This window comes from Notothenia coriiceps, unplaced genomic scaffold (assembly GCF_000735185.1).
Source record: "Notothenia coriiceps isolate Sejong01 unplaced genomic scaffold, NC01 NC01_scaffold00015623, whole genome shotgun sequence".
Classification (NCBI taxonomy): Eukaryota; Metazoa; Chordata; class Actinopteri; order Perciformes; family Nototheniidae; genus Notothenia; species Notothenia coriiceps.
In genome coordinates, this window is record NW_011348324.1 from 132,721 (window position 1) to 147,681 (window position 14,961).

Below are 14,961 nucleotides of genomic sequence, written 5' to 3' on the forward strand. Positions count from 1 at the left end.
AAGAAGTAAGTATTTGACAAGTTTTTAGTCAAGCATTTAAACCTCCTTTCATTTATTTCAAATATTCACTTGCTCAGAGGTTTTTTGACATTTGCATGACTAAATACTTTTTTGCCTGCCATTGTTGCTTTTATTAGTACTTCTTAAAATGTTCTTCGTTCATGTTTGGCCAAACTATTTTAATGTGGAAAAAGTTAATATCTCACTTAAAATATCTAAAATGTGATGCTCGGTCTGTGTAAGTATTACTGTCTTCTTGGTTGGTGGATAGATAGGGATGGGGGGCCAGGGGTAAATTGTTATGATGTAATAAATATAATAAAAAGTGTGATCATTTTAATTTTGTGATAATATCAATTCAATGTTGTCCAAAATCACCAATACACGTATACATATTACAATTTTTTTTTAAATATATTTATTTTCTTTAATTTATTTTGTTGCTCATCTTTTACTTGTCACTTATTTCTTTAAACTTTTTAAACCTCAGAAGAAAGTTTCCACCCGGATGTTTCGCAGGGACGTACCAGAGTGCAGCGGTGTCGCACTCAGAGCGGTCCGGGTGAGAAAGTGGGTGAAAGGTGCAGCGGCAGGAGTGACAGCAGCTCACCAACACACCTCACCGAGACACAAACACACAGGTAAGATATCATTCCTACTATTTTAAAACTAATTTCTCGGCGAGTTTGTATTTATTTCCGGTGTCGCTTCCATTCATGTTGTTGTGTTTTTCAGTCAACATGTCCAAACAGAAGCAGCAGGCGATCAGTCCTCTGAAGAACTTCTTCGCTGGAGGCTTTGGAGGAATCTGCCTCGTTGCAGCCGGACACCCTCTCGATACCATTAAGGTGATTAAAGCCCCTCACTAATACACTTGCTTTACATTAGGATAAACCTCCAGAGGGCACCAGGTGGATGTATCGCACTCATGCAAATAGTATTATTATTATATGTTGCTGCGCAGAGCTGAGCACCTTTGACCCACATTCACTGTAACATGACTCGGCTTAAGTACCTCACCTGAATGCAGGACGTTATATATACAGTCTATGAGTCAGGTATGTTGAAGTCTGTTGTCATTCAATTAGATTTAAAGTAATTGGTTCAATACTCTTAATAGGTCCATACCTATCCAACAGCCAGTTGGCCAATATTACCTAAATGACACCGGCCACTTCCTCAGGTACAGCTTGCTGGTACCTGGTAGGACCTTTGACCTTTTAGACCTGGATCAATCCTCTTCATTTGCTCAACAAGGTGCAGGAAACCAAGGGCTAAGAGTTGGGCAATATGAAAAAGAATCATATATCAAACTAGGCCAGGCCCTCCCATTTGACATTCCTGCCCTCCCCCAATAAACACGTTTTTGTATCATTCTTTTTAAAATGATAAATAAACTGTGAACTTTAATGCTACGATGTATGATGTCAAATAGTAATATAAGAGTAATGAATGAAAAACAGTTATGAAATACCATATGACAAAATCGAAGGATCCAATGTGTTTTTAAACGGAGCAGAAATAGAACTAGTCCCCCACTTCAAGTATCTTGGAGTCATATTGGACTCGAACTTGACTTTTAAGAAACATATTAAGAAAGTATCCAACACTATTAAATTCAACTTGCCAACATTATTACAAACAATTAGACCTTTCCTTAACTGTCCAATGCTGCAAAGTTATACCTCCACTGTATGATCTCTATCCCACATTGAATACTGTTTTCACAAACTGGTGGTTTGGTTGTGCCCAACCCTGAAACCCAATACGAACAGCTGTACAACGGAGCTCACTCAGCGTGTTTGACACGAAAAGCTTTATTCATACCACCGCGCGGCGACCTCGGCGCTAGCCATCCTGGAAAAACACACAATTTCCTGAGTTTTTGCACGCAATGTTCGCTTAAGTCTTTTAAAAGTATTGCTTTTTTATAAATGTTTACATGGACTGCCCCACGCCTCCCTAAGGGGAGTTCATCCACAAAAAGCAAACTAGACGCTGCACTAGGTCAGAAACCAGAGGAGACTGTGAGGTCCACCGCAGACGGACCACTTTTGGACAAAATGTCCTTTTCCGTTAAAGGCAGCTCATTGTGGAATAGCCTCCCAACTGAGATACGGGATTGTCCCACTCTCAATAGCTTCAAAGGTCAACTCAAAGAATGGTTGAGAAACAACCAGACGTGCAGTCACCGCTAAATGCACTTTAACACAGGGGTATCTCCTCTTGCACTTTATGCATCTCTTGTATCATCTCTTGCACTTTATATGTCGTAGCTGCTATAGTGTACTGCCATGTGGTAAATACTTGTGTGTGCTGCTCTTGCTCTTTTGCATCTCATGTATTTATTTTTTGCTATGTTTACAAATGTCATGTTCTTATATGTTGTATGTCAGGGACTACGGATGGAAATGAGCTCAAAGCTAAAATCCGAGAATACAGTTTAAAAGGGGAGTGATTTGTAAAATATCCATAAAGAACAAGAAAATCTGTTTCCAGTTCTGTTTCATATGGGTGTTGAGAGATGTATCCATAGATCTCTTAATTTTGCTCTCAAGGCGCACCATATTGATGCTTTTAACTTCAATATTTAAAAATAAATCTTACCGGGGGAGCATGCGATGAAAATCTCTGCCGCGGCACATGACGGTTTTGCCCTCCCATGAAAATCATATGCCCTCTCTGTAGATTTGTTCTGGCGCCGGGTCTGCCATTGATGCGTTCACAGATTATTTAAAATGTTGTCAAATAATCATCAGTAATGTTGACATAATAACTAATTTGTTAAAGGCAAATTATTTACCGGCTAGAACAGTCCGTTAAATACAGAACTACATCTCTTTACTGTAATGCAGACTTTATAACCAAGAAAAAGAACACTTATTGTGTTTACCGTGTCTATATGCATTGAGATGCTGCTATTAGGTATTGGCCTTAACAAGCATTTAAAAAGACGTTTCTTGTAGAGAGTATTACCACTTTTTTAAAAAGCTGATAGGAAAAATATTTAACAGGTCTGTACTTACAGCGAGCAACAGTAGGAGTCATTTTTCTTGCCACCAGGCGAATTAACTCAAACATTTTCCTCTAAATCTAAAACAGGCTTGTAGTTGGAGTTCAAACTCAGCCTAAATATCTATAGTTGCGGTCACCACACAAAGATACACACAATGTGAGGTTCAAGCTGCTGCCACTGTGATAAGTCTCTGTGTATGAAGTCGTACAAACGGAGTGCATCCTCTTCCTCCTTCAGGTGCGTTTACAGACACAAGCCAAACCCAAACCTGGAGAGAAGCTCATCTATGCTGGAACCATCGACTGCTTTAAAAAGACCTTAGCCAAAGAGGTGAGGATGCCTGCTGCCTTCACTAATCAAATAAAGAATATCATGCTGAAGGTATTTCCCCCGTCATGCTGTAACCTTGTCATCTTCTTCCATCCCAGGGTTTCAAAGGACTCTATAAAGGCATGGCAGCCCCGATCATCGGGGTCACACCCATGTTTGCTGTCTGTTTCTTTGGATTTGGAATGGGCAAGAAATTCCAACAGAAAACCCCCGATGATATCCTTACGTAGGTGATGGCTCGGATTTAGACTGTGGTACTCTTCATTCAACTGTTTCGAACTCTCTAAGAGTGTTAATATGTACGCTTCCTGTCTTCTGAAGGTATCCTCAGCTGTTTGCTGCAGGGATGTTGTCTGGTGTGTTCACCACGGCCATCATGGCTCCTGGAGAGCGAATCAAATGCCTCCTACAGGTCAGACAGAAATACAGGGCGTGCTTTTCATTTTGCTAACGTGTCTCCTCGCTTCCTTGACTCGTCGTGTCTTAGTTCCTCTCAGCGAAGGTGTGTGAGAGAAACCTGAGAATGAGACGTGATGACTGGAGCTGCTAAATGAGAACTCTTTGATTCATAGCGTCAGTAAAGATACTGCCCTCTGCTCCTAATACAAGGATGTAAATGTGTGTGACTGAGGGTTTGATTTGAATCCTCCTTTTCCATTTCAGAGAGGATGCGAGGAAGAATACGTTAGCATAATGAAAAACACCAAGGATCTAATCACTTAACTTAATAGTAGATTTTTTATTAAAAAAAATGAAATGTCAGCGAGTTTAAAAACATGTTTCTCCCTGGTGTGCAGATCCAGGCAGCGACAGGAGAGGTGAAGTATTCGGGACCCATGGACTGTGTGAAACAGCTCTACAAACAGTCTGGGATCAGAGGGATCTACAGAGGCACCGCTCTGACTCTCATGAGAGGTGAAGCTTTCCTCTGATACTTCCTAGGAGTCATAGTTTGCTGTCAGTTGGACATTAACCACGGCTAGATAAAACAACGAGAACACGTCACTTAAAAATGCCCTGTGGAGTTTTTTGTATAAACATACTGAGATACTGTTTGGATATTTTAAATCCAATGCATTTGCTGGTGTTGAATTAGTCTAACACACAGTCAAACATTTTTATAACAGTGCAATGTTAACTTGCCTGACAATTGAGTTTAATTGTTCCACTTCTCAGTGTCATCCAGCGTTCACTTGTGGCCGCCGTTACTCTTTCTTGAGACATTTTGAATTAGACGTACAGCTTTTGTCGTTGTTGTGATCTGGACTTAAAGAGCGTTGCTATTTTTCTCAGGTGCTTTTGAAGACGTAGCACCTGGCTCGTAGCGTCAGCTTTTTGTCGTGAAATCTAATTACCCTCTTTCGTAACAGTGATTAATCAACGTCAGAGTTCAGGGTCATTTTCAAGACGTCTTGTCTACCCTCCTGTCGGGTGTGTATGTTAATGATAATGTGTTTTTGTATTAATAACAATTCACTTTGATTTCTTATGTACATAATATTCCCGCTAAAGTCACTCTTTTATCTGTTTTGTAGATGTTCCAGCCAGTGGGATGTACTTCACGTCCTACGAGTGGTTGAAGAACGTCCTCACACCGGAGGGAAAAAGGTCAATATTTGTTCTTAAATGCAGTATTAACAACATGGTGTAAAAGACCTCTGAGTATGTAACCCTGTGTGTTCTCCCTGCAGCCACAACGAGCTCAGCATTCCCAGTGTGCTGTTCGCTGGAGGCATGGCCGGCATCTTCAACTGGGCCGTCGCCATCCCAGCTGACGTTCTGAAGTCACGTTACCAAACAGGTGAGGAGAAAACAGCCGCTGCTCTCAGTTGTGATGCAGTCAACTTTATGTAACGCACTGTGCTCCAAGTCAAACAGGTTAACTTTAGAAAAAGGGAAGTCTCTGGGGCAAGGATGTAGTTAAATGTTTAAACGACAGCTAAAGGCACATCTTTTTAGATTAGCTTTTTATTAGCAACCCCCTACTTTAAATGTTCTTTTAGTCTTTATTATTTACCTACCTTTTATATTGTTTTATTTTATTTTATAATCTTTTTATTTCTGTTGTACCTATATGTTCACTTTGTTTTATGGGGTTTTATATTATATTTGATATTGTTGCATTGACTCCGTTGTCTTGTGTCTTATCTGTCAGAGAGAAACCATTATTTATTTTTATTTTTTATTATCATACATTTGACCTCCTTGTGTCTATCTGATCACATGTTACATTTAGCTGCATGTGCCTTTTTAAAGTTCTTAACAAAGAATCTGATGGGAATTTCTTGTTGTTTGTTTTTAACTTTAACTTTAACTTGTGATGTGTCATTTTGTAAAGCACTTTTAGCTGCTAGGTTTGAATGAAAAGTGCTATATAAATAAAGCTTTATTATTATTATTAAATGCCTTTATTATTTAAGGGCCGTTTATTTTTAGATTCCATCATTTGTTGAGGTCAAGGCAAGGCAAGGCAAGTTTATTTATATAGCACTTTTCAACACAAGGCAATTCAAAGTGCTTTACAAAAAATGAAAGACATTAAGAAAATGGCATTTAAAATCAGTCATTAAAAAGAAAAGTTAATAAAATAAACATTAAAAGAAAGAAAAAATTACATGGATAAAAGTTACAGTGCAGTCTAAGATATGAATAGTTCAATTAAAAGCAGCGACAAAAAGAAAAGTCTTTAGTCTGGATTTAAAAGTAGTCAGAGTTGCAGCGGACCGGCAGGTTTCTGGGAGTTTGTTCCAGATATTTGGAGCATAATAACTAATAAGTGCAGTCAAACGAGGGCTGCTTTTACATGTTTACTAGCTGTGTTTCTGTCTTCACTTTTTTCATATTGCTGAAGATGAATTTTTCTTCCACAAAGTTTAAAACATGTGTCTCTCCTTTAGCTCCTGATGGAAAATATCCCAATGGTTTCCGGGACGTTCTGCGGGAGCTGATCAGAGAGGAGGGCGTGGGCTCTCTGTATAAAGGCTTCAACGCAGTCATGCTTAGAGCTTTCCCTGCAAACGCTGTGAGTGCCCTTCAATTATCCTTGGTTTCCGTAACATTGGGAAGGTCTCAGAGGAGCTATACAGTACATTATGACACAAAGCAGGGTTCAGTTTGAGGAGTAAAAGAAAAAATAATAGTCGTCCATTAAGAATAAATCTTGTATTGGCAGCAGGATCTAATGTATAGTAAAAGAAAAGGCAATAGATCAGATGGACTCCTATCACTCAAATCAAAGACAACGTTTTAAGAGTAAGACCAAGAACAAGAAAAAGGAAAGCATGATCCCTCTCCTATCTGACATGTTTCAGACCAAATCAAATGACTAGAAGATGAATCAATAAGGAAAAGCTGTAATTTGAACCGCCTCATAAAGCTAAAAGTTACAGGTCAAGTTAAGGCGTAAAGTTTCTACATGATATGGATTCATCAACAAAAACTATTAAGGATGTGAGCTGAAATTAAGGGCACAATGTTCTAGATTTACTGTAGCTTTGCAGTGAAAAAGACCTCATGAAAGACGACACAGGAAGTGAGGATATCCGGCCCGGAGGAAGCCCGGGGTCCACTTCTGGAGCCAGGCCCAGAAGGAGGACTCGTCGGCGAGCGTCTGGTGGCCGGGCTTGCCACGGAGCCCGGCCGGGCAACGTGGGCAACACCTCCGCTTCTCCGTCCCGCGGGCCCACCACCTACGGGAAACAGCGATGGGGTCGGGTGCGCTGCCAGAAGGGTGGCAGTGAAAGCAGAGGGTCTCGACGGACCAGACCCGGGCGACAGAAGCTGGCTTTGGGGACGTGGAACGTCACCTCTCTGAGGGGGAAGGAGCCGGAGCTTGTGCGGGAGGTGGAGCGTTACCAGTTGGATCTGGTTGGTGCTCACCTCTACTCACAGCGTCGGCTCTGGAACCTTACTTCTGGATAGGGGTTGGACTCTATTCTTCTCCGGAGTTGCTCAAGGTGTGAGGCGCCGGGTTGGGTGCTTCGTTGTTGGAGTTTACCCCAGTGGACGAGAGGGTCGCCTCCCTACGCCTGCGGGTTATGGGGGGGGAAACCCTGACTTTTGTGTGTGCTTATGCACCCAACAGCATTTCAGAGTTTACGGCCTTCTTGGAGACCCTGGAAAGACTCCTATATGGGGCTCCTGAAGGGGACTCTTTAATCTTGCTGGGAGACTTCAATGCACATGTAGGCAATGATAGGACACTTGGAGGGGCGTGATTGGGAGGAACGGCCCCCCTGATCTGAACCGGAGTGGTGGTTTGTTACTGGATTTCTGTGCTAGTCATGGATTGGCCATAACAAACACCGTGTTTGAACATAAGGATGCTCATAAGTGTACGTGGTACCAGAGCACACTAGGTAGAAGGTCCATGATCGATTTCGTTATCGTATCATCGGACCTGAGGCCGTATGTTTTGGACACTCGGGTAAAGAGAGGGGCGGAGTTGTCAACTGATCACCATCTGGTGGTGAGTTGGGTCGTGTGGCGTGGGAAGCCTCTGGATAGACCTGGTAAGCCCAAACGTGTAGTTCGGGTGAACTGGGAATGTCTGGAGGAGGCTGAGACTGCCAAGGCACACGAGGGGATAGGGGAAGTCCTACCAATAGGCCCCTGAGGCTCCGTCAACGTTCCATTGGGCTGGTCCGGCTTCCCGTCGTCGTTAGACGACCCCGGCTCCGTTTCGTCGCCCACACCCTCTTCAGCCTCTTCTGTACCTTTTCGCTGGAAAGCCGTGTCTCGCCCGTGGTTTTCAAACAAGACCTTTGACAGGCTGTGGAGTCCTCCCCCTTCAGTCCCCTTGGTAGGTTGCGACACATGTCGTTCACTACCCTGCAATCAACTGGAGTTGACTACCTCACACTCCGCGTGGTGCGCCACGACCTCCTTGGTGACAACTTCCAAGGACTTGGCGGCCCCGAAACGGTGACACCTTGCAAAAACTGCTGGAGGCACTGGAGGGGGCCCTCTAATACAACTAGGGGGCATGTATGAGGTCGAGACGGAGATTGTAATCCTCCCGCCTCAACAGCCCCAAGTCTCGAAGGAGTTCACAAGGAAGGTTGCGGGATTGGTGAGCGTAGTCAACTCCAGTTGTTGCAGGGTAGGAACGACATGGTGTCGCCTACCGACAAGGGACGAAGGGGGATGACTCCACAGCCTGTCGAAAAGGTTCTTGGAAACCACGGCGGCTTTCAGGAAAAGGTACAGAAGAGGTTGAGAGGTGGGGGCGACGAAACGAGACGGTGTCGTCTCCGACGACGGGAAGCCCGGCAGCCATGGAACGTGACGGAGCCCTCAGGGCGCCCTATTGTTTAGGGACGTTCCGGAGGAAAAGTCAGTCTGCCGAAGACTGGTGGCCACAGGTGGTCCTCCGAAGTTCGCCAATGGCGGAAACGTCCGTGGACTCTGGCAACTCTGGTGTCGAGGGCGGCCTCCGAAGGCCGTATCTCGAAACTTATGGCGGGTGAGACCAAGTACAGGGGTTGAGGGTGTGCTTACGCGGCTGTTTTCTTTCGAGGCGCTCCAANGGCTGGGATGAGGATCAGCACCTCCACATCTGAGGCCATAGTTCTCAGCAGGAAACCGATGGACTGTCCACTCCAAGTAGGGAATGAGTCCTTACCCCAAGTGAAGGAGTTCAAGTATCTCGGGGTCTTGTTCTCGAGTGAGGGAACAATGGAGCGTGAGATGGGCCGGAGAATCGGAGCAAAAGGAACAGTACTACAGTCGCGTACCGCACCGTTGTGACGAAAAGAGAGCTGAGCCAGAAGGCAAAGCTCTCTGTCTACCGGGCCATTTTCGTTCCTACCCTCACCTATGGTCATGAAGGATGGGTCATGACCGAAAGAACGAGATCGCGGGTACAAGCGGCCGAGATGGGTTTTCTCCGCAGGGTGGCTGGCGTCTCCCTTAGGGACAAGGTGAGAAGTTCGGTCATCCGGGAGGGACTCGGAGTTGAACCGCTCCTCCTTCGCGTCGAAAGGAGCCAGTTGAGGTGGTTCGGGCACCTAGTTAGGATGCCACCTGGGCGCCTCCCTAGGGAGGTGTTCCAGGCACGTCCAGCTGGGAAGAGACCAAGGGGTAGACCTAGGACCAGGTGGAGGGATTATATCTCTTCGCTGGCCTGGGAGCGCCTTGGGATCCCCCAGTCAGAGCTGGTTGATGTGGCCAGGGAAAATAAAGTTTGGGGCTCTCTGCTGGAACTGCTACCCCCGCGACCCGACCATGGATAAGCGGGAGAAGATGGATGGATGGATGGATGGATGGATAACTAAGGGCTATGGTAAACATCTGTTGTGTATTACATCACTATGATAAACAAACTAAAATGTGTGTGTCTTTGTGTATTTTTTTCAGGCTTGTTTCTTAGGGTTTGAGATGGCGATGAAGTTCTTTAACTGGTTAGCACCGGATCTGTGATGAAGACTCGGCATCGCCTTCGTTTATGAAACCGAAGAAGAGTGCTCGTAACACAACGTAGTTATTAGCAGCACACACACACACACACACCCCCACTCAATGAATGAGTGCTTTTTATCTTTGAAACCTCAAGCTATGCAGGGCACTTGGATCATTCAGACCTGCGGTGGATTCAGAGCAGAGATGTTGGCTCTGTACCAATATGCACACACACAGATACACACACACACACAGACAGCCGATTGTTCTTACTCCTTTTTGCTTTACTTGTTTTCTTTAAATGGTGTTATTTTTCATATCAGAAAAGGAGTGAAGTGAACATGTCGTGCCTTACCTTTCCATTATCTGCGAGCAGGTGTGAATATCAGGGAAAAGGTGCTCTGCGTTGTTCTGTGTGTGTTCAGTCTCTCAGCAATACAACACTTCCTGTGAGCTCCGCCTCCACTCAGCAACACCGACGCTAGCTACACTTTCTGTTTGTTTTAATGTGAAATATCAGAGTAATCATACTGAGATTGATTGAACAGTTTATGAATGTCATCATGTAAAAATATTAAAGCAGAATCCATATTTAGAAAACAGCCTGTGTTTGCATTTTTTCTGAATTCTCTTTTTAAATTGGATTTATTGTGTTAAAAAGTGAAAGCCTTGACTGTCCGGGCTTATTAGAACAATAATAATGAACCGAGCGATGATAGCCTAAATAAAAGACATTAAATACGTTTAAAAAAGGTATATTAAATTATTAAAATATACAGTATAAGTATAGCAAGATCTAATAAAATATGATAATTACAAGTATTTGCTTTTTCTATATGCAGAAATTAATGTTCCAATTGTGATCTTTTGAAACCACTTCAACTTTATATAAACGTCTCTATGCCATGTTGTCTGTTCCAGCCTGGCTTCCAGCGTAAACGGTTAAAATGGCCTCTCCCTCTCTGTTGTTTCTTTGCAAAATCATCACATTGTGGGTGCTAATCCATCGGACAGCCTGTAATTACATCTGATGTCCTGGTCAATACTTTCCGACAGGCCGTGCTAAATAAAGAAATCAATAAGCTGCTGAAATGTTAGAGAGTGGGCTGAAAGGAGGAGGAGGGTCAGTCTGCCCCTGCATGATGCTCCAATATGTCTCTCAAATCTCTGGGACAAGCTGATGCTTAGATTACATTTTTCTAATCCGAGAATTTGATATTTTGGGGTTGATTGTGAACTATCAGAGTTTAGCGGGTGACCTTTGACCCTGTGTAATGAGTAACACAGAGATACCGTCTGGCCTGACGGAGCTGCTGCAGGGCTACACCGTGGAGGTGCTTCGACGCAGGCCGGCAAACTTGGTGGAATTTGCCGTGCAGCATTTTACACAAATTCTAGAGGGTCAGAAAAACGACCTAAAAAACAAGAAACGTAGCAACAGATCTTCACTGAAAGGAGTGACCTTTGAAACAAAGTCCAATAAGCCCAAAAAGGAGGATGAAGAGGAGAAAGAGCCTGTAAGTAAGTATTTATTTTCTACTTCATGTTTTTCAAATCGAAAATGTAACTCTAAAAAAATTGAATTTGTAGATGTCTTTAACCTCAACATCTTCATATTGTCAAAATGACACAAAGGACATGGAGAAATTCTCCAGTGTCGGAAATGTGCAATCTTTTTTTTAAAGTTTCATTGATGCAAAGTTTTGACCTACAAGTTCACAGTAAGGCTTACATACATGTGTTAAAAAAAACTGTCTTAAAAAGGTTTGCCCCCCCTACACCGAGCAGATATGATTATGCAAAAATGACAATCATTACCTCAAGTAATCTAAAAATGAGCTCTAATATCCCGTACATGGATATTGTCACAACGGCTAAAAAATGCCAAAACAATTAAAAATGATACGAGATAAAACAAAGAAGATTGCTATATACACATTTCAATTATACAGATATGTTCATGAAGGATAATAGCCTACTACACATGCACTATGTAGGCTACAACAAAATTAAAACGTGCCGACTATAGAGAACACACGTTACACAGTGATAGTGGAGTGACACGGTCAGCGGGGCCATGAATCAAAGAAGACTGCTCAGGGCATTTTCACTCATGTGGTATCGATCCGAACACTCGGGTCACTTCAACTATGACGTTACTCTATTGAAACTATTTAATGACTTTGTATAGATGTCCCATGACTTTTCAATGCTTTTTAAATGTTGTAACATACAAGACTATGTTCTTTTTACAAGATTGTAATGATGTAACGACATACTATACTATTATACTATATTTTAAATAACATTTCAGTGCCTTTTTCATGACATGTGTATCACAATGACATTTGTATTCAATAGTCTATGACATTTTGTAACATTTTGGTCACTCAAATCTAGTGTGATTCATCCGTCTCTGTCTTCCTCTCGGCAGAGTCCACCACCGCTAAATACAACCGCAGAGTTTCAGGTCAGTAACTGTTACAATACTTGTGACGAATATTAAATCAGGTTGCCAGGGTTATGTTTGACAGTGTTTTTGTTTGTTGGTCCTGCTGCAGTCTGTGCAGAAGCGTACAACCCTGACGACGATGAGGACGATGATGCTGAGCCTCGGGTCGTGCATCCCAAAACAGACGAGCAGCGGCACAGACTCCAGGATGCCTGCAAAGACATCTTACTGTTCAAAACCCTGGAGCAGGTACAACACTGTGACGATAGCTGGTTTGTGTTTAGTTTTCTAATTAAATTCAGGTTTTATACACACACACACAGACACACACACACACACACACACACACACACACACACACACACACACACACACACACACACACACCTGATGTTACTGTGTAAGAGCACAAAAAGTGAGGCCCCATTTCATTTTTGAAGCTTCTACTTTATCCGTGTTTTATCACCTGAGTATGTGCACCTCCTCTTCCTCCTCCTCCTCATTAATACATACACATTCCTGGTTGATGTCCCGTAGGGGCAGTTCTCTGAGGTTTTGGACGGCATGTTCGAGGTGTTGGTCAAACCTCAGGATCACATCATAGACCAGGGAGACGATGGAGACAACTTCTATGTCATAGAGAAGTGAGTGACAGATTTCAAAGTGTCTTTACAATGTTAAACTAGGTGGCATTTGGTCAGCTTTATAATGACTTCTACTGACTTCTGTGTGTCTTATCCCCTCCAGGGGTGTGTATGATATTTTCGTGCAGAAGGACGGAGTGAGCATTTGTGTTGGAAAGTATGACAATAAGGGCAGTTTTGGTGAGCTGGCTCTCATGTACAACACGCCGCGAGCTGCCACCATCACTGCAACTCAGGAAGGAGCCCTGTGGGGCCTGGTGAGTCCAAAAACAATTCAAATGTAGCCTACAATCAAAACAAACGCTAAAATGAAACACCACACTATATCTTTTTGTCTGCAATTTCAGGATCGAGCCACATTTCATAGGCTGATTCTCAGAAATAATGCGAAGAAGAGGAGGGTGTACGAGGCCTTCATCGAGTGCGTTCCTCTTCTCAAGTCTCTTGAGGTTTGTAAAAAAAAACACAAACTCTTTACAAGCAAAATCATCATCATCTTGTGATTCAGGTTGGTCAGCGATTCATTTGTTGTGACATCATGATTTATTTTACCTCCACAAGCTCTCTGAGAGGATGCAGATTGTGGATGTTTTGGGAGTGCGAGTGTTCAAAGATGGAGAGTGCGTATTAATGCAGGTAAAGTGTTAGGACATTTGTCACTCTATCTTTGTCTGTCTTTGTGTTGGACTGAATACTAAATTCCGGCAGTGGCTCAGTCAGTAGGGGCTTGGACTGTGAGCCGTAGGGTCGCCGGTTCAAGTCCCCGACCAGACCTAAATATGGAGTGTGGACTTCTACTTGGAGAGGTCCCAGTTCACCTCCTGCACTGCCGTGGTGCCCTTGAGCAAGGCACCGGACACCCCCCCCAATCCTGTTGCTCCCCGGGCGCTGTAAACTAGCTGCCCACTGCTCCTAGTACTAGACTCCTGGTACTAGGATGGGTTAAAAGCAGAGAACAAATGTCGCTGTGTGCTCTGCATGTGTGACCATTAAAGAGGGTTTCATCCCTCCCAATTCTATCTAATTCTATTCTATAAATGTGCTGTTTTCTTCCTGCAGGGGGACGAGGCCGACTGTTTCTACATTGTGGAATCAGGAGAGGTGAAGATAATGATAAAAAGCAAAGTGAGTCTGAACAATAAATGAGTTACTCTACCTCTTTTATCTATGAATTTGATTGCTGGTTTTTGCCATTAAGGCATTAACTATTATATATGGAATCTTTTTTTTCTGTGATGTTAATGTACTGATTGACTCTCAGGCTGCTGTTTGTGTTACAGACAAAGGCGGGCCAGCCGGATAACACAGAGGTGGAGGTGGCACGCTGCTCTAAAGGACAGTACTTTGGGGAGTTGGCACTGGTCACCAACAAACCCCGCGCAGCGTCAGTTTACGCTGTGGGAGAAACCAAATGTTTAGGTAAGACCCGAGTGTTTATCCCTCTTTGTGTAGGGAGTACTTCATTTTAGGCCTCTGCACATTTATTTTTAGTAAAAGAGAGTGGCTGGAAAGTGTAGGAGGGATTGTTTCCACAAGTCCTTGAAAGTTTGTGAATTTGATGAACAAAATGAAGTTTAGAAATGGTCATGAATAGGCATCATCAAAGAAATGTAAGTTTTCTTACTTCGCTTTTCAACTTGTAAATATGTCTGTTTATATGCTCTATCTACACAAAATATAGTTTGCTTTTACTGTAACACAGCAGCATAGTTGTGGAGTGCTCTCACATTTAAGTCTTTATCTCCTAATTGTTCAATATGAGCTTCTTTAAATCCAATCCAATCCAACTTTATTTATGTAGCACTTTAAAAACTTTCAGACCAAAGTGCTGTACAGAGAGATAAGCTCACAAAACATAAAATAAATACATTAAAAATAAAAGATACAAACACAAAACAAACCAGAATAAACCTAATAATTAAAAAATAGCCATATAATAAAAAACAATAGACCACTGAAAGCAAATAAAAGCAACAATCTACTTGTTTCCGAATGCTAAGGAGAAGAGGTGGGTTTTAAAAACAGACAGTGTGGGAGCCTGTCTGATTAGCAAGGGCAGGTCGTTCCACAGTTTAGGGGCGGCAGCAGAGAAAGCACGGTCCCCTCCGCGCTTAGACTTA

At 43.0% G+C, this 14,961-nt stretch overlaps 2 protein-coding genes across 2 annotated transcripts in view; both read left to right on the top strand.

The window, feature by feature from the left end:
• The first annotated feature begins 532 nt into the window (after positions 1–532).
• Positions 533–10,345, top strand: slc25a20 (solute carrier family 25 member 20). Its single transcript, XM_010775282.1, has 10 exons — positions 533–641; positions 736–848; positions 3,254–3,346; positions 3,445–3,572; positions 3,668–3,758; positions 4,144–4,261; positions 4,882–4,954; positions 5,038–5,147; positions 6,244–6,368; positions 9,704–10,345. The coding sequence occupies exons 2-10, from the start codon at positions 741–743 to the stop codon at positions 9,764–9,766; spliced, it is 909 nt and encodes a 302-aa protein (XP_010773584.1). The 5' UTR covers positions 533–641; positions 736–740; the 3' UTR covers positions 9,767–10,345.
• A 674-nt stretch (positions 10,346–11,019) lies between these two features.
• Positions 11,020–14,961, top strand: part of prkar2ab (protein kinase, cAMP-dependent, regulatory, type II, alpha, B) — a 5,987-nt gene continuing 2,045 nt past the window's right edge. The window contains exons 1-9 of the mRNA XM_010775305.1: positions 11,020–11,262; positions 12,146–12,215; positions 12,307–12,446; positions 12,735–12,841; positions 12,945–13,098; positions 13,189–13,290; positions 13,403–13,477; positions 13,901–13,966; positions 14,122–14,260. Coding sequence (XP_010773607.1) covers positions 11,020–11,262; positions 12,146–12,215; positions 12,307–12,446; positions 12,735–12,841; positions 12,945–13,098; positions 13,189–13,290; positions 13,403–13,477; positions 13,901–13,966; positions 14,122–14,260 — 1,096 coding nt within the window. The remainder of the gene's footprint in view (positions 11,263–12,145; positions 12,216–12,306; positions 12,447–12,734; positions 12,842–12,944; positions 13,099–13,188; positions 13,291–13,402; positions 13,478–13,900; positions 13,967–14,121; positions 14,261–14,961) is intronic.